At 43.4% G+C, this 21,860-nt stretch overlaps 1 protein-coding gene across 3 annotated transcripts in view; it reads right to left on the reverse strand.

Annotated features, from left to right (window-relative positions):
* The window catches only part of CDK5RAP2 (CDK5 regulatory subunit associated protein 2), a 142,799-nt gene that overhangs the window by 49,603 nt on the left and 71,336 nt on the right, over positions 1 to 21,860 (reverse strand). For 2 of the 3 annotated variants that reach the window (XM_082208776.1, XM_082208775.1), the window contains 4 exons: positions 21,494 to 21,609; positions 20,175 to 20,303; positions 7,686 to 7,781; positions 2,194 to 2,378 (listed from right to left, as the gene is read on the reverse strand). In XM_082208776.1, the coding sequence (XP_082064902.1) occupies positions 2,194 to 2,378; positions 7,686 to 7,781; positions 20,175 to 20,303; positions 21,494 to 21,609 (526 nt within the window). The remainder of the gene's footprint in view (positions 1 to 2,193; positions 2,379 to 7,685; positions 7,782 to 20,174; positions 20,304 to 21,493; positions 21,610 to 21,860) is intronic. The other variant, XM_082208774.1, reaches the window with a different exon arrangement.

The following is a 21,860-nucleotide window of genomic DNA, read 5'->3' on the forward strand; positions in this document are numbered from 1 at the left end:
ATACCACCTGCAGACTATTGTAATTAAGTTGTATAAAAATTGATGAAATAAGTAAAATAAATTGTTGAAAGAAAGAAATCTCAGATACGTGACTTGGAGAAATCCAGGATGAGTTACAAAGAAATACCTTCTCAAAACACTACTGCTACTCAGAAGTTGAGCAGGACTGAGAAAGAGGGTTTGGCAGTAGAAGTCTGGTATAAAATAATCCTTAAGTTACAGTTCTAGCGGCCAAATCAGACACGGCATTAATTGCATTAATGTGATTAATGATCACTTTTGGTTACGTAACTAGTAATAGGAAAGCCTATACAACCTCCCTTGAGATCATGGATGGTGGAGAGGTGGAATTTAGCTCTCTCTGACTCTGACATGGTTTCAACTTCTCAGAAGCTACTATTTCAGTTTCAAGGAAAGTGCCCAATCACACCAAAGGAGGGTTCCCTTATAATGCACACACCTACTTTTAATAGAGTTTTTATTTATTTCCAGGACAATGATGGGGGAGAAAGAGTTGAACTCCCTGCTTCCTCTTCCCAGTCCCAAGACTGTAGAGTCTGAAAGTTTAAGCCAGGGACTGCCAAACTTTTGGGGCCCATAGCCATATTCACTGTAAACCAGAGGAATAAACTACACCAAGTACATGCCACAACCTATTCCATAGGCTACAGTAGAATGCTTGTTTAAAGACTAGTGTAAATTATGGGGTAGGATCAGGGAGGGGACCCTGCAAGCACCAGGGAAAAATCTGTAAGCGCTGCCTGTGGGTGCCATACTGGCAACCCCTGGAATCCCCACACAGTTAAGCTGTCTTCTATTTTAATACCACAAATCAGTCTGAAAACATGTTGGAAGCATACTCCATCAGAAGCAATAGCCAACTTAGTAAATTTCCAGGCATAGCTCTGTATACTGCTAAAGGCTTATGGATGTCAGCTTAGAAAGCAATTTCACAATCCAATGGGAACTAAATAGAAGGACATTACACTCCAAAACAAATCCTGTCGTTAATTTCAAGCATGTCAATAAAGAGTTGTTTTGTGCCATTTGAAATACAAGCCAGGACTGAAAACAAGAGGCATTTAGAAGGCTGGCAGTTGAAAGAAAGAATGCTGAGTGTGTTTTTAATGCCATTCGTGAGAAGTAAGTTACCCAGCACTATTGCCTTGGCACCAATCAGGCTGAGAGAATTTACAGGAAAACATTAGGATGAATGGTGTATCAGAGTCCTAAAAATGCTGGAAGGGAAATGCTCCATAGCAAATTTTTATGTAAGGTTGAGAAAGGTGGCAATGTTCTAGATTCGTATCTGAAGATCTCTCATCTGCCATTCTACATTGCTTTGGTGACTAATATTAACTTATGCTCTTCAGCTGATGAAGGATGAACAGCAATTAGTACCATTCATTTCAGAAGGAATCTGGCTGCTGAGCATTAGTGACCCCTGGCTTCAAACGAAGTAGCAGCTCTCTCTGAATTTCCCTAATCACATTCATATAATGCAGCAATCACTGCCATAAATGCAGTGTGGATCAATGAGGGTCCTATCTAAGGCTAAACCAGTACCATTTATTTGTTGTAACTATTTGTACTCTGTCTTTCAGAATATAAATAAGGCAGCTTATAAATCAAAATACATTAATGAAATCACTTTCAGCAATATTCAAACATAAATCATAAAGATTGTTTTCACCAGACAGGTGGTCACGGGAAGCAAGTTTTTAGGTCTTCTTTGCCTAGACCCCTCTTTCCTGGAATCCTTCCTATTATTTGCAGGCAGCAAGAATGGGAGTGGGCATTTTGTAACTTTGGGGCAGGAGCATGATTTAACTACTCCCAGCTCTCAATTTTCAAAGCTTTGCAACTCCCAACCATTTGGACAATCTTCTTCTATTTGCCTGGAAGGAACTGTGAGGTCTTTGCTCTGTCATTTTGTATCGTTTATCTGATTCCCTGTATGTTGCCATCTTGCCATGAAGGAAAATGCATCTTGTAACTGATGTCTCTGACTGTGCTTTACATCTCCTAATTACTTAATTGCATGATGGACTAAAACGACTCTGAAGGAGGCTTGCCAATCTCCCAGGTAAATTAGAGAGCTCCGTTATCTAAATTCACTTTTAACACAATTGCTTTCCTCTCTTTTGCAATAGAACAACTGTTAAAAGTGTCGTGTCTAAGCCACCCGCTTACCTAGATCCAAGCAGTGCCACTCCATTTTCATTTAAAAGAGACATGAGCAAACCACTCTCTCGAGCTTCGCCTTTTTCCCCTGTTGTGCTTCTGCCAAAGCATTTGCCATCAGCCAGCTCATGTTCAAACTCAGGCTTATTTAGATTCAGACACTGTATATCCGAATAATCCGAAGGAGTTGCCTGCTAAAGAGAAAAATGCACTTACTTCTTTTCTTAAAAATAATAACTAGAGACAGGTATGTCAATGTTCTATTACTTTGGGGGCTGTGATCTTTACATAATAAGACTTTATCTTCTTGGAGGGGATTAATCTACATTAGAAAAGACAGTCTCAGTAAAATTATTCCACATACCACTCATTAGTATCAACACTAATGAACACCAATTTGATACTGGTTTCTTCAGGGTGGAAGAAAAAGAAATAAAGAGCTGTCATAGGGGAGCTAACAAGGTTTCCTTGAAAGTATCTCTCATGAGAAAGTGAAGGCTCCAATACTTTTTAGAAAAGCTATCTCTCCATTAAAGTAATCTTAGGTTGATTAATGCTCCATGTTTTAGTCAATGAATGAACTAATTCTGCATAAATTTGAATATGACCAAATAATAATCGATCTAGCATTTTAAAAAATACTTTGTTTTCCTATGTAATATGCAGGTCGCATCTTAGAAGAGGCATCTCCCAATTTTCCCACATAGGATGGAATACTTCATTTAATTTTATATGTGACTGTAATTAAAATAGTTGTTTATTACAGTCGCTACTGATGTTGCTATGACTACCATTACCACTGCTATTATTAAATCTGCTGCACAATTAATCCAGGAGGGGCTCCTTTTAAAGTCAATCAGTACATTAAAAAAAAAATCAAATAAATGAGAGGATTAATTCACTAAAGGAACATAGCCTTACTTTTTAGTCATTTTTCCTGGGTGGTTCTGGAAGCTTGCTAATTTCAAGTGCAATTTGTTTAGGGTATTTTTACCCTACAAATGGTGAAGGTTTTACTATCCAGCCCCTTAGATGCAGCCACGTGCATTAAGATAATTCTTAAGGCCAAATTACAATTAGCCCTCATTAAAAATAAAGCCTACATTTTATTTTATTGTTTGTTTGTTTGTTTGTTTGTTACAGAAGTAGTTACTAAAAGCCAACTCAATTTTCTTTAAAAAAATCATGGTAGTGTACAATAAAATTATTAAAACATAAGATTATAAAACCATAAAACACATAGCAAAAGTGAATCTAATTCTCTAAATTCTCTAAAAACACCTGGCACCTTATTCTCTAAAAACACCTGGCAAAACATTTTTTCAGCAGATGACAAAATAACAAAATTATAGGTGCCTATCTGATTTCAATAGGAAAAGTGTTCCAAAGTACTGCTGTCACTATGCTAAAAGGCTTAGTTCACGTGTGAACTTCACTAACAAGACAGTAGGAGGGGCTCTTCAGAAGACTGCAGTGATATGGCCTGGGCAGAAGGGACAATGCCACCAGGTCCTAGGCTATTTATGGCTTTATACACTAACAGTGTAACCCTTGAACTTGGCTTGGGAACATGCTGACATCCAGTGCAGAGCTTTCAGTACCAGTGCAACATGCTGATTCAGAGCTGCTCTTGCGAAACCCAGATGAAGGAAAGTTATTAGGCTATATACAATGCTAGCCCTACTCAGAGTGTACCCACTTAAATTCATGGATATTACTAGCTCAGGTCCATTGATTCTACTGGGTCTATCCTGATAAAATGTAGTTGGATAAAAAGTTAAAGGTACCCCTGCCCGTACGGGCCAGTCGTGTCCGACTCTGGGGTTGCGCACTCATCTTGCTCAAGAGGCCGGGAGCCAGCGCTGTCCGGAGACACTTCCGGGTCACATGGCCAGCGTGACTAAGCGGCATCTGGAGAGCCAGCACCAGTGCAGCACACAGAAACGCCCTTTACCTTCCCGCTATAAAGCGGTACCTATTTATCTACTTGCACTTAGGGGTGCTTTCGAACTGCTAGGTGGGCAGGAGCTGGGACCGAACGATGGGCGATCACCCCGCCGCGGGGATTTGAACTGCCAACCTTGCAATCAGCAAGTCCTAGGTTTTACCCACAGCGCCACCTGCTGTGTGTAAAATAGTAAAATGGATAGTAAAACGCCTGGAGGATGCGGACCATTTGGATCCCTTCCAATCAGGGTTCAGGCCTCATCATGGGACTGAAACTGCCTTGGTCGCACTGGTTGATGATCTCCGGCGAGCTAGGGACAAAGGTGAGAGTTGTTTCCTAGTTCTGCTGGATCTCTCAGCAGCCTTTGATACAATCGACCATAACATCCTTCTGGACCGTCTAGAGGGGTTGGGAGCTGGGGGCACTGTTATACAGTGGTTTCGCTCCTTTCTCCTGGGCCGTGTTCAGAAAGTGGTGGTGGGGGATGAGTGTTCAGACCCTTGGGGGGTGCCTCAGGGTTCCGTCCTCTCCCCCATGCTTTTTAACATCTATATGAAGCCGCTGGGAGAGATCATCAGGGGGTTTGGACTGGGTGTCCATCAATATGCAGATGATACCCAGCTCTACCTTTCTTTCAAATCAGAACCAGTGAAGGCGGTGAAGGTCCTGTGTGAGTGCCTGGAGGCGGTTGGAGGATGGATGGCGGCTAATGGATTGAAGTTGAATCCTGACAAGACAGAAGTACTGTTTTTGGGGGACAGGGGGCGGGCTGGTGTGGAGGACTCCCTGGTCCTGAATAGGGTAACTGTGCCCCTGAAGGACCAGGTGCGTAGCCTGGGAGTCATTTTGGACTCACAGCTGTCCATGGAGGCGCAGGTCAATTCTGTATCCAGGGCAGCTGTCTACCAACTCCACCTGGTACGCAGGCTGAGACCCTACCTGCCCGCTGACTGTCTGGCCAGAGTGGTGCATGCTCTAGTTATCTCCCGCTTGGACTACTGCAATGCGCTCTACGTGGGGCTACCTTTGAAGGTGACTCGGAAACTACAGCTAATCCAGAATGCGGCAGCTAGACTGGTGACTGGGGGCGGCCGCCGAGACCACATAACACCGGTCTTGAAAGACCTACATTGGCTCCCAGTACGTTTCCGAGCACAATTCAAAGTGCTGGTGTTGACCTTTAAAGCCCTAAACGGCTTCGGCCCAGTATACCTGAAGGAGCGTCTCCACCCCCATCGTTCTGCCCGGACACTGAGGTCCAGCGCCGAGGGCCTTCTGGCGGTTCCCTCATTGCGAGAAGCGAAGCTACAGGGAACCAGGCAGAGGGCCTTTTCGGTGGTGGCGCCCGCCCTGTGGAATGCCCTCCCATCGGATGTCAAGGTGATGGACAACTACCTGACATTCAGAAGACATCTTAAGGCGGCCCTATTCAGGGAAGCTTTTAATGTATGATATTTTAGTGTTTTTTGGTTTCTGTGGAAGCCGCCCAGAGTGGCTGGGGAAACCCAGCCAGATGGGCGGGGTACAAATAATAAATTATTATTATTATTATTATTATTATTATTATTATTATTATTATTATTAAAATGGATACAACCCATTATTTACAATAGTAAACCATTAAAATGCAATTATAAAACCATAAAAATAAAAACATACAGTGCCCTATTAAAAAAAATCCAAGAGCTGAGAAGAAGAACAATTCCAAACTCTTGAGTAATAGCAACAATATTTTAACCCAATTTTAAATGGTTATTAAAAAAAAAATAACAATGTCCAAAATATCTTCACCACTACAAAGTCACTTTTCTGCACTCCACAGCTGGGCTGCTATCACCAAAATGTGGTGAGCCACCAGTCATACCTCACTAGGCAGGGGCTCCGAGAGGGTCCAATTAATTATGCAAGACAAGAAGTATTTGTTCCTCCAGGTAACCTGGCACATTGCCTGCTTCACCACACTTGTTGATATGATTGTTGGAGGCTGTGCTGCTCATAACTCTAACAGCTCTTCCATTTAGTAAGAAAGCCTGCAGCAGAAGATCTAAGGTTCAGCCCTCAGCATCTCCAAATACAGCTAGAAATGACTTGTGTCCGCGGACAGCTGAGCAGCTGTCAGTCGACCAGATATGCCAGTGTTCTGTTTTGGTACAAGGCAACTTCTTACAGTCCTATGACTTAAGCCCTGTGAACCATTTTGACATTTGGGCATAGCTGCCCACTTGTCAGTCACCTGATTTAAATATGCCATGTGATGTGTTTTCTGTTAACTGCACTCTTTGAACTCAATCAGCTGACCATTTGCACTTGCAGCGCCCTGTTCCTTTGCCTGTACAGCTTCAAACCACACTGGTAAAGGAGGTGTTGCACATGCCATTGGATCAGCTGATCAGGAGTGTCTGAAAAGGCTGCCTTTACTTTCCCCAAACCTGATGTCGTACATTACGTTGGGTGTAGAGCAGGTGAGTGTGGCTTCAGAGGAAATTGTTTCATGGATCAAATTCTAATTAGGTCCACGGTGCAGGGGTTCCCCAACAATGACTTAAGCAAAGATGGCCAGGACTAAAGTAATGCAGTGTTACCAACTTATGGACACTGTGAGCAGGAGGGCAGTGGGGAGGATAAGCACTAAAGTATTTCACTGCATACTGGTCACCGCTGTGTAATAATCACACACCCCTTTATCAGACCCTGAAATTGGTCCCAGAGCATTCCTCCACATAATAGCTGAAGGGGTAATTCTCAGCATGCGCATTATCGGTACCAGTATATTTCTGTACATGGTCAGGGGGCAGAGGTGACGGCTCTGAGTAGGGATTATGCCAGTGCTGGAAAGGAGGTCAAGCGAAAAACATGAAAATTGCAGCCTTTGATCACCAAGGCTCCTCTACTCTCACTCTCCCTGTGGACAACTCTGGTGCCTTGGCCAAATTTTGTGGTGCTGCCTGCACGCCTCTCTTGCACAGTCCCAGACCCAGCATGAGGAAGAGAAAGAGGGATGGGCTTGAGTTGGAGGAGAAGCAGCTGGGTGGCAAGGAGTTGAATGTGGGTGAACGAGCATATGAGGATTTTTCCTTCTGAGGCAGGTTGGATGAGGGCAGTGTGAGTGGGCGGGGGTATGTGAGGGGGGGATAGGTTTGTGAGGGACCTGCACTCTGGGACACACTAGCTTCCAGCCACCTCACCAGCTTCCAACCACCTTACCATAATTCACCTCATAATGGTCGTACCCTTTTTGGAAATGAAAAATCGGCACACAAAAATGTGACCATTATGTGGTGAAATAGTAATAGGAGGGAAAACAATGGAACAAAGTAACCGATTGAAGGTCTCTATTGCCAGAAGAGATCTCAGTGTAGTGCAGCTGGTATTAGAAACCTTGGACTGCCTGCAGAGCAAATAGCTTCAGGCAGCTGAAGTGAGCCAAAGTACAAACTAAGTCAACCAAATTTCTACAAGGGTAAACTTACTGAGTCACATGAAGCTCATACCTGTATATTCCAAAAGGAAAGGGCTATTAAAACTATTTAAATACACTAGACAAAAATCCCACCTCATTGGGTGTCTCAGTAGACTGGCCATTCTGGCTGTTTGTCTGGTCATTGAAAGCTTCTGTCAGAGTCCGACTTTCTTCTGTTCTTTCAAGGAACTACACAAATGAATGGAATGATATGAAAAATGCAGCGCTCGCAAAACAAAATCTGGTGATATGAAACGTGTACAAATAAGTCATGTCTTTTTTTGTTTTTAAAAAAATGAAATTGAAAAAAATATATGCCTGGAATAGAGTAACAAACATTAGATTAGAGGGCATCAAAAGGATCCAAAAAGATACCAATTTTAAAAAGCAATCAATTCAAATTCATGAATATTGACCATGGCTGTCAGCAATGCAGGACTCGGATACTTCAAGCAAGGGATGAATTCTCCCAAATTTGAATTGGATAAGATCAGGCTAAGCTGAACTACACCATTCAAGAGGAGACAGTAAATTGCTCGGCATGATCTGAGTCAATTCAAAAATCAATTCAAACCCTGTTCTGATCCTAGTCAATGATGTAACACAGTCAGATCCCAGTTCATCCTTTCCCCAATTTCTCTCTTCTTTCCCTCTTATTCACTTATGAAGCTGTTTCACTGGCAGAAAGTGAGAGGGGCATCTCTCCCTGCTCCAGCATCTAGTATGCTGCTGCAAAGTGTGTCAGATGCAAATAAATCTGGGAAATTGAGTTTTCTCCAAAGGTGGTGGCCGTAGCCCTAGGGGAAATTGATTTCCCATGTCTACTTGCATCTGGAATGCTGCATAGCAGCATGTCAGACCCTGGGAGGAGGAAGGAGGCCTTCATTTCACTTACCACCCCTGTTCAGAGAACAAGCCAAGCTGTGGTAGGAGAGGAGAGGAACTGGAAAATCATGGGTGGATGGGATGGGTGGCATGTAAACTGTTGAATAATTCAAGCAACACAATCCTCACCCAAAAATACAAGGCTGGACATAAGGCTAAGACCGAATGTACACCACACAACAGCTAAAGCTTCAATCTGGGGACTACCTTCCAAGCAAGCATGTGTTAGATTGGGTTGTTAGCATGCATGACATTCAAGTGCCAAGATTGGGCACATGCCAGGTCTGTAGGTTGCCTAGTGTTTCCTCCTAGTTTTATGGCAGGCAATGGGGGAGCAGTTTCAGTACTTGTCTAACAAGGCTATGAATCTATTCTCCACCAATATCTCAGAACCAGAAAGACTGGATTTATTATGGCATAAGCTTTCAAGGACTAGGGCCCATTTTGTCTAATGCATCTGATGGCTACAATAAATCAGTTGGTCTTTAAGGTGCCTGTTGACTCTTTTTTGTGCTTGCTCCAACAAACTAGCTTGGCTGCCTTTCTGTGTCTTAGTTTATGAATTAAGGCAATAGTCACAAAGCACTGCTTAAACCTAACTGAGGTTGTCTACTCATTTTCTTAATGAGGTTGAAAATTCATTTTTAAAACTTCTGCTGCAGTTATAAATAAAAGAGACATGTTCCACTGTAACTTTTTAAGCTTGACCAAATTTATGCAGCCAAAAGAGATATTGGGTTCAAATATTTATGGGATTATTGATCCTTCAGCCTTCTATGGTATGGGTAGGATGGATGGGGAGCATACAAGTATCAGAACATGCTCCCATGCTCTGATCCAGCACTACATGCACAGGAAGAAATTCCCAAATGTGTGGGATTTGCATGGGGCACCACATCATCAAATTGAGTTGACATGCATATTCCTCTCTCTGGACCCAATAGTTTGGGTTGCACAGAGAGTCATTTCATATATGTGAATGCTCTGATCATCTGTACAACGGATAGAAAACTGGATGCAGTCTGACAACCTGCCCCTGCCTTCACTGTCCAAAGGCCAATAGGCTGGTTTTCATCTGTTTAAAAAGGGGGTCCCCACCACCCCATGCTCCTTTTCAGCACAAGACCAAATCTACCTTTGGGCAAAATACCACCTGAGCAGAGTGCAAGGAATTTGGCTGGGAAAAGGTTCTCAGTAGATCATGGCCTTCTAAATGTCAGCTTTTCAGAACACCCTCAAGCATTCAAGTTTTCATGTTCTAAAGAAGAGGGCTTAGGAACTTTAGGCCCAGGAGCAACTTTCAAGGCTCCGCACTCAGCACTCAGGACTCTCCTTTGGCCACATCTCCTTACCCACCCTGCTTCAGTGCATTTGCCCTGCTGGAATGTTTCATTGAACTATGAGCATGCTGTATGCTTGTGTGAATGGAGGTGTGTGTGTGTGTGGTAGTATTATCATATTTTGAAGAGCAAAAAAGAGGACACATTTGCCAACTTCTACTTTTAACTATGGATCACAATGATGTCTCTCATTTTAAATACCCCTACTATATGTAGGCTATAGAAGCTGTGATATATTGCTAGTGGCAATGTTCTTAACTTTCATAGATAGAAATAAACCAGGACTACCAAGCAAGGTTTTGCTACAGCTCCTAAAGAAATTTTCTGTTGTGTTAGTTGAATTTAAAAATCCTGCTGATTTACCACTTCCCTCCCAATACTCCCAGTTGTGCAATCCCACTGGGTTTTAAGGCATGTGGTGCCATAAGGCATGTGTGGTGGGAATGGAAAAGTCCCAAATGTGGCAAGTTGGCTGTTTATATTTTTCTGTTTTAATTACAACCAGCCACATAGATAGCACATTAACCAGAAGCCAGCTCTCAAAAGTTAAATGTTTTGGAAGTTCGCATTTTCTTCAATTAGTTTTTTGGTCAGATTTCCAATTTGTGCAGATTCTGGTCCTTGTTTACCTCCACCCCTCCAAAGCAACCCAAGCTACCATGCTGCTTGCCTAGAATTTGGATTCCCATTCTTTCCCTAAATAAATAAATAGCCATCATAATAATACTTAATGACGAGGATACAAAATTAAAACTTGGAGATAATTATTCCTCCTAGACTGACTAGCACCTGACAAGAAAAGCATCACTATAGTTCTCGTTAGACAGAATCAGGAGCCAAAGTTACCCAGGCACTGACTGTCCCTCACTTTCAGCTCTGAGTGGGCTGGTCTTGTCGCATTCTTCCCACCTTTGCAATCTCACCCCTGCTCCCCACTTCTGGCATCAACAATATAAAACAGGGGTTGGGGGTTATTATTGCTCTCACTGTTGTTGTTATTTTAAACTCACTTACCTTTGGAGGCGTGAAAGTAGTGAGGTGCCTGTGTGTTTCTCGCAAAGAGTGGAATAAGGGAGAGAGGGAGGAAATAAGGGAGAGAGGGTGGGGTGGGGGATCAAAATTTAAAAATCCTCTCCCAATCGTGAAATGTGCTGCCGAAACAGAGTCCACTCAGTTAGTGTGCCTTTGCCATACTTGCAATGCTGGCGAGGGAGGCGAGTTGAGGTTGGGAGGGGGAAGTGGTGAAAGGAGCAGAGTCTGCAAATGCCCTAAGTGCCTAGAGCACACCAGATGGAAAGCTTCTTCCCAAACTGGGCCAATTCATCTCTCTCTCCCTGCCACATCCTCCCCTCCACACATGCCTGATACCTTCCAGATTAGCAGAGTAAAGCAGGGCTGGTTGGTAGGGCGAGAGGAAGACAGCGATAGCCAGTGAACATGCATCTCATGTCAGCATGTGGCTGCTGCTGGCTGCATTGTGCTGGGAGCTGGAAGGATGGAGAGGGCAGGAAAGAGAGCAAGGGCCACAAGAATAATATTTGAGCTGCTCCAGTTCCAAGAGGAGCTTGTATATTTCACAGGGAAATTGACATGCTGGGGGGGAGAGAAAGAAAGAGGTTTGGATTCCTGGTGCATGTGTGTGGCTGGGATGGAGTGTGGCAAGAGTATTTATTTTTATGAATGGTCAGAACTTTCATTGGCTGGCAGGGGTGGCTGGCAGGCTCTTGACTGGCAGGAAGTGGCTGTGTAAACCCTGGCAGCCCTTTTTTTTCTTGGGAGATTCCTGGAAGTATGAAGTGGAACTGTTGATAAGGAAGAGGGGAAAGTGAGCTGGTCCCTGTCTATCCCTGTAGCAGAAGAGGGAAGAGAGGTTGGGTAAGGTGATCCAGGGGGGCTTGGAGGGAGATCCCACAGGCAGAAAAGCAAAACAAAAGACAACCACAGAAGACCTGTAAAAAACCTGGACATTCTGCCAAATTTTAAAAATCCACCCAGATAGACATTTTAAGCCTGAAAAAGAGGACATTTCTGGGGGGAAACAGACGTATGGCAACCCTAGTATGCAAATATAAACCTCTGACTTTTGTGAGGCTTAAATACAGCCGACTATTCAAAGTAAGAGCCATATCCATTGCTCCACCCACTTTGTCTCTGACATGCATTCCCCAGAAGGTTCCCAACACGAGAATGTAGTCCTTGGGTTGTAAAGGTTTCTCCATCCCTGTTCTAAAGGAAGCACCATGGGAACAGGACACAGCTCTTTTCAGCTGCATTCTCTTCTTCTGACAAACGATTTTGAACTCAAAGAATCAGGAAGCTGCTTAAAGCCAGCAGAAGAATTCATTATCCTGCACAGGTGTTATCTGGGATTAAAAGAACCTGCTTTTAGGGTGGAAACATTGTCAAGGATGGCCTATAGTCAATCAAGTGGGAGCAGCCAGGAGAGAAACCAAGAGCAAGGAGTTGGATCCCTGAGCAGATCATGGATGAAAAATAGATCAGGCCACCCACGCCCCATGCAAACCCACATTTGACCGGGGGGGGGGTCGATAAATTTTGAAGCCATGGGAGAAATAGGTTTTTTCCCCCAGCGCAATACACAAATATGGGGAAAACTGAAAAATCTTCAATACATTCTTTAGCACCCTTTACAGATCAAATATCACTTTGTTATTTTAGTAACATAAAAATGTATTGTGTCTAACTTGGTATGTCATAAAATTACCATGTTTTGTATATTCAAAGTACAGTTTAGACATACAATAATTACAAAATAAATTTAGAGGGGGTTTTTTAAAAAAAAAAAGTTACAAAAGCTGCCAAACTGTAAGAAACCTAAGCATCTCTTTGGTTTTGTCAATTTATGAAGAGCTAGCAAAAAGTAAAAAACAGAAGAAACCATCAACATTATAGTAAAAACAAAGAAAGTTATTGTGCATTCTGAAAATCATTACATCTCCTCCAGGCCTTCACAGTGTGAAGCAGACATAAAGCACTCATTTCCATAAAAAGAGCTGAGAAAAAGAAGGGAGGGGGGAAGAAGAAGACTCAATGTATACTACATAAAATTTAATCAGTGTCATTTTCTGAGTTATCATTACCAGTTTCTGCTTCTTTTTATTATTTTTATTTGCCAGCACATTTATCAAGAATTTCTAAAAACTAATGGCTTGACTGGAGATGCGAAGCCTGGGGGTCATTTTGGATTCACAGCTGTCCATGGAGGTGCAGGTTAATTCTGTGTCCAGGATGGCTGTCTAACAGCAATGGCTGAGACCCTACCTGCCCACACACTGTCTTGCTGGAGTGGTACATGCTCTGTTTATCTCCTGCTTGGACTACTGCAATGCACTCTACATGAGGCTACCTTTGAAGGTGACTCAGATACTGCAATTAATCCAGAACGCGGCAGCTAGACTGGTGACTGGGAGTGGCTGCCGGGACCATATAACACCAGTCCTAAAGGAACTACATTGGCTCCCAGTACAATTTCCAAGTGCAATTCAAAGTGTTGGTGCTGACCTTTAAAGCCCTAAATGGTCTTGGCCCTGTATACTCCCCTGTATATGCCCCACAGAGGACCTTAAGGTCCATAAATAGCAACACCGTAGAGGTCCCGGGCCCTAAGGAAGTCAGATTAGCTTCAACCAGAGCCAGGGCCTTTTCAACACTGGCTCCGGCCTGGTGGAACGCTCTGTCTCATGAGACCAGGGCCCTGCGGGATCTGATTTCTTTCCGCAGGGCCTGTAAGATAGAGTTGTTCCACCTGGCCTTTGGCTTAGAATCAATTGGATTCCCTCCCCCACTTTCTTTTTTCCTCTCTCCTCCTGTGAGAAGGCTGCATTTAATGTTTTAATTGTTTTAATGTTGTATTTTAATCTTGTTTTTAAGTTGTATTTCAATCAACTTTTTTTTAAATTGCTTGTTAGCCGCCCTGAGCCTGGTATTTGCTGGGGAGGGCAGGGTATGAATAAAATTTATTATTATTATTATTATTATTATTATTATTATTATTATTCCTGAAGGTGCATCCCTGCCCCATTGTCCAGCCATGACACTGAGGTCCAGCTCGGAGGGCCTTCTGGCAGTTCCCCCAATGCACCCACCATGTGGAATGCCCTCCTGTCAGATGTCAAGGAAATAAACAACTATATGAATTTCAGAAGACATCTGAAGGCAGCTTTTAATGTTTGATGTTTAGTTGTGTTCTTTTATATTCTGTTGGAAGCAGCCCAGAGTGATTGGGGTAGCCCAATCAGATGGGCAGGGTATTACTACTATTACTACTACTACTACTTCTATTAATTTTGAAAAAGCATCTCTTCCCTTTCACATGTTGGTACATTTCTTGATTTGGTGTATTTTCAGACACAGAAAAGTTTCTTTCACAAGCTGCAGAAGATTGAGGTATATGAAGTAAGCAAGAAGAAGGCTCGGAAGTTGCCTTGCCACCATGTTGCAGGAGGGACGTATTTGGCAGAATCCCAGACTGCATTACTCAACCAAAATACCTGAAGCTGTTCTGTTTTGTGCAGCTTTTGAAAGTATTGCATGCATTTTTATCTGAAAGTATTGCATGCACTTTCTGTTCTTTTGTGTTGCTCTGTACTTTCACCCCCTCCTGGTCTTTGGAGGCCCAGTCAAGAGGACCGAAGCAGATCCACCAAATATCCAAGAGGAAGCCCACAAGCAAAGAAGGTACTGAATCCTTCTTCCTTCTCTTGCAACAAAGGCCATGCCCCCTATCTTGCATTTGGCAACTGTGGTCTCAGTGCACAACTCAGTGTCCTCTGGGTACAGAAACTGTAATAATCCAATTTTGTACATAGTCTTACATAAAAGTCTTCCTATTACATAGTTTTTAGTCCTCACTTTGGAGGTGTAAAAATATGAATGTATTATCTTAAACATTTTATTCATCATTCATTCCAAAAGAAAATACTTCATAGTCCAACATTTTTCAGTTGGATGGGGCAAAAAGGGGTGGGAGGGAAATGAGGGGTTGGGTTTCTTCCATTTCCCCATCTTTCCCCTCAGGACTTCACATTTCTAGTGGCAATGAGGAGCACTCACTTGTCAATCACCTGACGACATAATAATGATTGCGCATGAACTGCTTTTGCCCAAATGGACAAACAGCTGATTAGCAGTGCTTGCAAGCAACAGCTGTGTTTTTACCTGCCTCACAGGCATGGCTGCACCAAAACAGCCTGAAAGGACAAATGAGAAGGCCTGGGTGCCAGGACCTTGGTGCCCCACTATTAAGAGCCAATGGGAGATTTCGGTCATGTGATAAACAGTTTACTGAAAAGAAAAATATTTTATTAAGACCTCAGATTGCTCTTTCTTAAGGCTAGCTTCATACATTACCTAAGAGAGTAAAAAAGCATCAAGGATTATATCCAACTAAGTTTTATTCAGAGTAGACCTTCTGGAATTAGTGGACCTGATAGTCATGTCCATTGATTCCAATGGGTCTTCCTGGAGTAGAACTAACACTGGATAAAACTCCAAGTGTATAAACAGTGGCCTGACAGTTGGCTTAATCCAGCAGGGCTCTTATGCACTTAAGGACATGAAGGCAAGAGACCTCCCCCCACCATTGCTCCCCAGCAAATGGTCTTCTGAAGCGTACTGCCTCTGAAACTTGATACAAGAAAGCATACAGTCACCAACAGCTCCTTCCCGACCAGCACCAAGTTACTAAAATTGTGTTGATCTACTTTAAAAGGCCAGCAAAGAAGCAAGCAAGCATAGAGCTGCATTCAAGACTTCAAGTGTTAGCTTCTGAGTGATGGAGAAATTGCTGTACCCCAAGGAAGAGACTTTTAATGCTTGACCAATTTTTTTTAAAAAATGTAAAATATGTGGCTCAAGGCCAGGAGAAGGTCTACGAAGGATAAAGCTTCCTCTTTCAAATCATCCCATGGCAATGAAAAACCTTGAGAATGTGTTTTTTCCTAAATGAATAGTTGATATGCTTGGTTTGCAAAGATCCCATGAGTCCCAGAGGCAGGACTCAGCACATCTGAAAGCAGATGTTCAGAGGACAACAGAAAAACAACCTTTTTTATCTCTCTTTTGGAGCCCGAAGGCACCCCATACAGCTCAGAGCTGTGGCAACCCAAGGGAGACATGACTTAGTAAGACTCTACAGCGGGGCTTAGCAGGATTGTGTTTCTGCTGTCTTCACAGAAAGAAAAAAATGATACATTTTTTAGAACAGCCAAGAGAAAGTCCTGGGCTCAGAGAGTTATATCTTGATGGGCATCATGTGCTGGTTGAGACGAATGAACAAATCCCATGGCAGCACCAAATGAAGCAGCTTCCAATACGTTAAAATAAGCCCCACTACCAAGAATTCGACCAATTCAGTATTCTAATATTTATTCAATGTGGGTGGCACACTCAATGCTGTACAAAGCTGAGGGCCAAATTAGATGTGATGATGGAGACCCCCCAAATACATTCCCCTGCTATTTCTAAAGGTGTCCATAGCACCTTGAGGAAGCAAGGGTAAAGATCTGGATCAGCACTGTTGTGCTGCAGAACAGGGGAAGGGCATTAAGCCTTCCTTCCCTATGAAAATACCCCCCAAAACTCCTACAAAAAACTGCCTACAGGATATGTAGGTATAACCCAGGAATGTGTATGTTTTCAGTTCTGGGCACTGCATTTCAAGGATTTAGACAAATGACTTCAGAAAAAGTCAATGAAGAGGGTCAAAAGTGCAGTCCTGTGGAGAAACGTTGATGGAACTGGGATGCTTAGCTTGGAGAAAGCCGTGTAAGCACCTGAAGGGCTGTCAGTTTTCTCTTTTTCCAGTTTCTCTTATTTTGCTAAAAGATATAGGGCTATCAAATGTCCAGGACAGACATTAAATATAAAAATACATACATATATTTGTGTGTGTGCTACTCTTCAAGAAGAAATAGGATTGTTTTGCACACTAGTGCCAGAAGAACTGTGATACCACTGTGTAACATTGGGGGGGGGTGGAGGGGGAGAGGAAAGCAAGTTTTCAGCTAATATTCCCCCCAAACAACAATTTAACATGCAGATTCTGGGATTAAGGCCATATTAGATATCAGAATAGGGATGCGAGTGGTGCTGTGGGTTAAACCACAGAGCCTAGGGCTTGCCGATCAGAAGGTCGGCAGTTCAAATCCCTGCGGCGGGGTGAGCTCCCGTTGCTCGGTCCCTGCTCCTGCCAACCTAGCAGTTCAAAAGCACGTCAAAATGCAAGTAGATAAATAGGTACCGCTCTGGAGGGAAGGTACACGGCGTTTCCATGCGCTGCTCTGGTTCGCCAGAAGCGGCTTAGTCATGCTGGCCACATGACCCGGAAGCTGTACGCCAGCTCCCTCAGCCAATAAAGCGAGATGAGCAACGCAACTCCAGAGTCGGTCACGACTGGACCTAACGGTCAGGGGTCCCTTTACCTTTAGATATCAGATTCGAACAGACTGAAATGAGTGGTGGAGAACACTTGGCCAACATCATTTTTTCAAGAGCAACCAGTCAGATGCCTCTACAGTCCTCCATCAGGGCATGAAGGCTACTATCATCCGCTGCTGCCTCCCCCCAGCCCATAATTGGTATTCATAGACAAACTGCTTGTGAATTTGAAGGTTGCATTTAGCTACCAGGAACTAATAGCTGTTGATAAATTTATCCAAGAATCTGTCTAACCCCATTTGAAAACCATTTATTCTGTCTACCTTAAGATCTGTCTTTCCCCTATCTCTACTCTTTTGCAAGCTCCGTGCAACTTCTGAGGCCTTGCTCCATGGTCCCCTACTGAATTGTAGTCTCACAGACCTGGAAGCAATCTTGGTGACCATCTGCATCAACAATGCCAGATCTGCACTGCAACAACAGCATCCCTGACAGATTGCTGAAGGCATTTAAGCAGAGGCTAGATGGCAAAGGAGAGTCCACAATCTCCCGTGACAGGCGCTACAGGCACTACTGAACAGTGTGTCTATATATATCCCACCTTTCCTCCAATGACCTCAAGGTGGTGTACATGTTTCTCTTCTTCCCCATTTTATACTTGTTACAACCCTGTGATGTAGGTTAGGTTGAGGGATTGTGATTAACCCAAGATCACCTGGTGAGTTTCATGGCTGGGCAGTGTTTTAAACCCTGGTCTCTCAGGTCCTAGTCAAACACTCTAACCACTACATCATGCTCTTGCCATTGCATAAAGGTAAAGGTAAAGGTACCCCTGCCCGAACGGGCCAGTCTTGACAGACTGTGGGGTTTGTGCGCCCATCTCACATCTATTGGCCGGGGGCCAGCGCTGTCCGGGGACACTTCCGGGTCACGTGGCCAGCGTGACATCGCTGCTCTGGCGAGCCAGAGCCGCACACGGAACGCCGTTTACCTTCCCGCTGGTAAGCGGTACCTATTTATCTACTTGCCCCCGGGGGTGCTTTCGAACTGCTAGGTGGGCAGGCGCTGGGACCGAGCAGCGGGAGCGCACCCCGCCGCGGGGATTCGAACCGCCGACCTTTCGATCGGCAAGCCCTAGGCGTTGAGGCTTTAGCCCACAGCGCCACCCGCGTCCTTTGCCATTGCATAGTTTCATCCTAATGGGAACCTCAGGCTCAGGGACCAAATGCAGCCTACCAGGACTCTCTGGCTGGTCTTTAGGACTCTCCCCAGGCCACACAACCTACTGACCCTTCCTTGCACCCTCCTTGAATATTTGTTTCTGGCTCAAATGTGGCCATTTGCTCTGAGAATGCCTCTACCTTGCCTGCAAGCCACTGGCATTCTCAGAGCTCAATGACACTCAGGGTTCAAAGCTGTGCCTGCAGGAGTGTGGCATATGGAAAGGCCTTGGGGAAATTCCAAGGGCAGAGAAGCCTGAAGGGTCACAATGGGTCCCCGGTCCTGAGATTTTATCATCCCTGGTGTAGCAGGAGTACTTGTGTATTCAGGGGAGGGCCACAACTCAGAGGTAAAAGTATCTGCTTTGCATGCAGAAGGCCCCAGATTCAACCCCCAGCATATCCAAAAAGGTTCCCTGCCCCAATTCTATTGTATTTTAAACTGCTGTTAGTCGCCCTGAGATTATTTATGATTTATGATGAGGGGTGGGGTAGAAAGCTGAGAAATAAAACTAAAAAAATAATAATACTTTTCTCAGTTAAGTTTACTAGGTATCCAGTAGTATTGGAGCTTTTTCAGTTGCCATGCCAGTTCCACAGAATGGCCTCCTCAGGGAGGCCCATCAAGTCCAACCACATAGGGTTAAGACCTGGCTCTTTGAGAAGGCTTTGGGATCTTTCATTTTCATGAAAGCTGGTTTTTGTTCCTCCCACTCCATCTGCTTGGATTTTTGACTGAGGTGTGGTTGCTGAAATTTGTATAGTCTTTATTTATCTTTATTATGAATTAATAGCTTGGGGCATTACTTAATCCCTTTGTGTTCTTATTACTTGGTTTTTCTTGGCTGCAAGCTTCAGTGTTTTTGAGAAAAACTGGATTAAAAATGTGTAAAAAAAAACCCCATACACACAAAATCCTGGCCAGACTTACAGGATTCTTTTTAAGGAGTAGAATTAGATACTATATGTGAACCACTTTGAAAAAACTCAAAAGTGTTATATAAATGCCACTGTTGTGGTTTTCTGTTGACAGTTGCAGGGAAACAGCACCCCCTTGAGGAGAGCAGCGCAAATTGCAGGAAACATCTCCCCCAAAGCATCGCCTCTACTTTAAGAAACAGCTACCTTGTAAAAACCCAGATCCAGTATTGGGGGTCTCAGTTCAAGACAAAAATGCGGGGAGACACTCAGAAACCTCCAGTATGCTTATAACCAGAAGTTAACAGAGTCCCTTTTAAACACACACACAGTATCAGGCTATGTGGGGTCCAGTGCCACGCCAATAATGCATTAAGAATGTTGCAGCCTCGCCTTCCAGCAGGACCCTGGACACAGATACCAAGAATGAGGCGACTATGGAGGCACGCAATCTGAACCCAGTAACAAAGGGCTCTCAAGCTTAAGAACTGAGAACCCAAGACTGCAGCCCTCAACCTCAGCTCTATCAATGCCCAAATACCTTCCACTCCACCAAGCCATTTGAGCCTCTGCATCATCTCAACTGTCTTATATGAGATGAACCAGAATTTTGGGTCATTGAATTAGTGCTAACACCACACTCTAAATGCTAAGTTGACCTCACTTAATGGTTTCATGTAGATGCTGAACAGTAAGAGATGGGGTGGAAACCAAGCTCTATGGAAGTTCTTAACCCGAGGTACTACTGTATCTAGAAATCATGTTTAAAAATAAAGCTGCACTTCCACCAGCTTTAGCAGAACCAAGAAACTAAGTCTCACCTCACTCTGGTCTAGAGTATCCTGACTTTCCTTTGCCACAATGTTCAATGTGGAGATTTCAAGTTGATTTTTTTTAAGGTTTTGATTTGCCAAATGCAGCTCCTTCACGACTGAGAGGAGTTCAGCAACCTGAAAAAGCAAAAGGAAGCCTTTAGAGACTTTGGAAGCTCTTAACATTCTTCAGACTGCTTCATACATCATGATTTCAACAACCAATTTCTTAAAAGATACACTGTAGGTGTGCATTGCCTGCCAGTTGAAATTGTTCAGGTTTGAAGTGTGTATGCATCCTCCCCCCCCCCCCCACTGAGTGTATACCCCAAGAAACCCATGACAGGGAGTTAAGAATCTGAGTACATGAGAAGAGCCTATTGGATCGGACCACTGGCCCATCTAGTCAAACATCTATTTCTCACTGCAGCCAACCAGCTGATGATGGGGATGGTGGCTGGCTGTTGTTGCCACATTTTCTACAAAATTCTACTCAAAGCAGTTAACAACAGAATAGCCCAAAGACAAATATACAATAACCATAATTAAAATAATACAATATACAACATACAATATTAAATTAACAATTATTTTAAATCAGTAATTGTGGATGCATTTAAAATGAATTGTTTAACAAGCATAAGGCATACCACCAAACCAATAAATATTCCAAAATAGCTAATGACAGTAATAACTACAGAAGATGCCCATGGCAGGCTTGCAATAAGGACCTGAGGGCAATGGCACTTCTGAAGAAAAAATACATTACAGTTGTAATAGGTAAACTCATTACAGTTCTTAATAGGTACACAATGTGGTTCTGATCTGTAATCATAACAACCACAGGGTGTGAGCAATGGTCCTTGGTATGCAGAGAAAGAACAATTCTTATTTCAATAACTCCCATGGATCTTGCAGCATTCTAAAGAAAAACAGACGTATTGTACACTGTAAGCTCTCATATGGATTACTGGAATGTGCTCTGTGTTGGGATACCTTTGAAAAGTATTCAGAAACTGCATTTAGTGGCACAGCATGTTTGTGGCTTGGCAGGGCAGAGTGCATATTACTTACAGTAGCCTTTCCCACCCTGGTGTTCCCCAGATGTTTTGGACTACAACTCCCATTAGCTCCAGTCAGGAATTATGGACAGATTAGTCTGTCCTGATGCCTGGAATCTGCAACTGCCTCTTGTACATTTATAGATCATGCAGGTCCTCCCTGGACCCAATCCTCCAAAAATCACCCACATCAGAGTTCCAAACAAAGAAGCAGGCTGGCATGCCCAAGAAATACTGGACGACTGTAAAGGAACAGGAAAACAATACCTTTCTCTTAAGCTCATCATGAGACAGCTGGTCCAACTGCAACTCCAAACCACCCTGGTCTCTTAAACAAATGCTCATGTAAGACGTCTGTTCTCCCCAAGAAGATATGGTTTCCTCTATTTTTTAAAAAAAAGAAGAAGACAGCTTAATCTATATAATTGCATTGGAATTTCCTGCTCTGGCCTCGAAAAACCACCAATATATTTTGTAACTGAAGTACCCATTCAATGGAACGAGTGTACCATTATTTGCAGATCTCTACTCCCTTCTTACTGCTGTCACATCTACATACTCTGTGATTTTGTGCATGTGCTAAAAGTGCATATAATATGAAACCAGGTGCGGGATTCAGCAGTTTCTTACAAAA

Source organism: Podarcis vaucheri (genome assembly GCF_965113315.1).
Source record: "Podarcis vaucheri genome assembly, chromosome: Z".
Lineage (NCBI taxonomy): Eukaryota > Metazoa > Chordata > Lepidosauria > Squamata > Lacertidae > Podarcis > Podarcis vaucheri.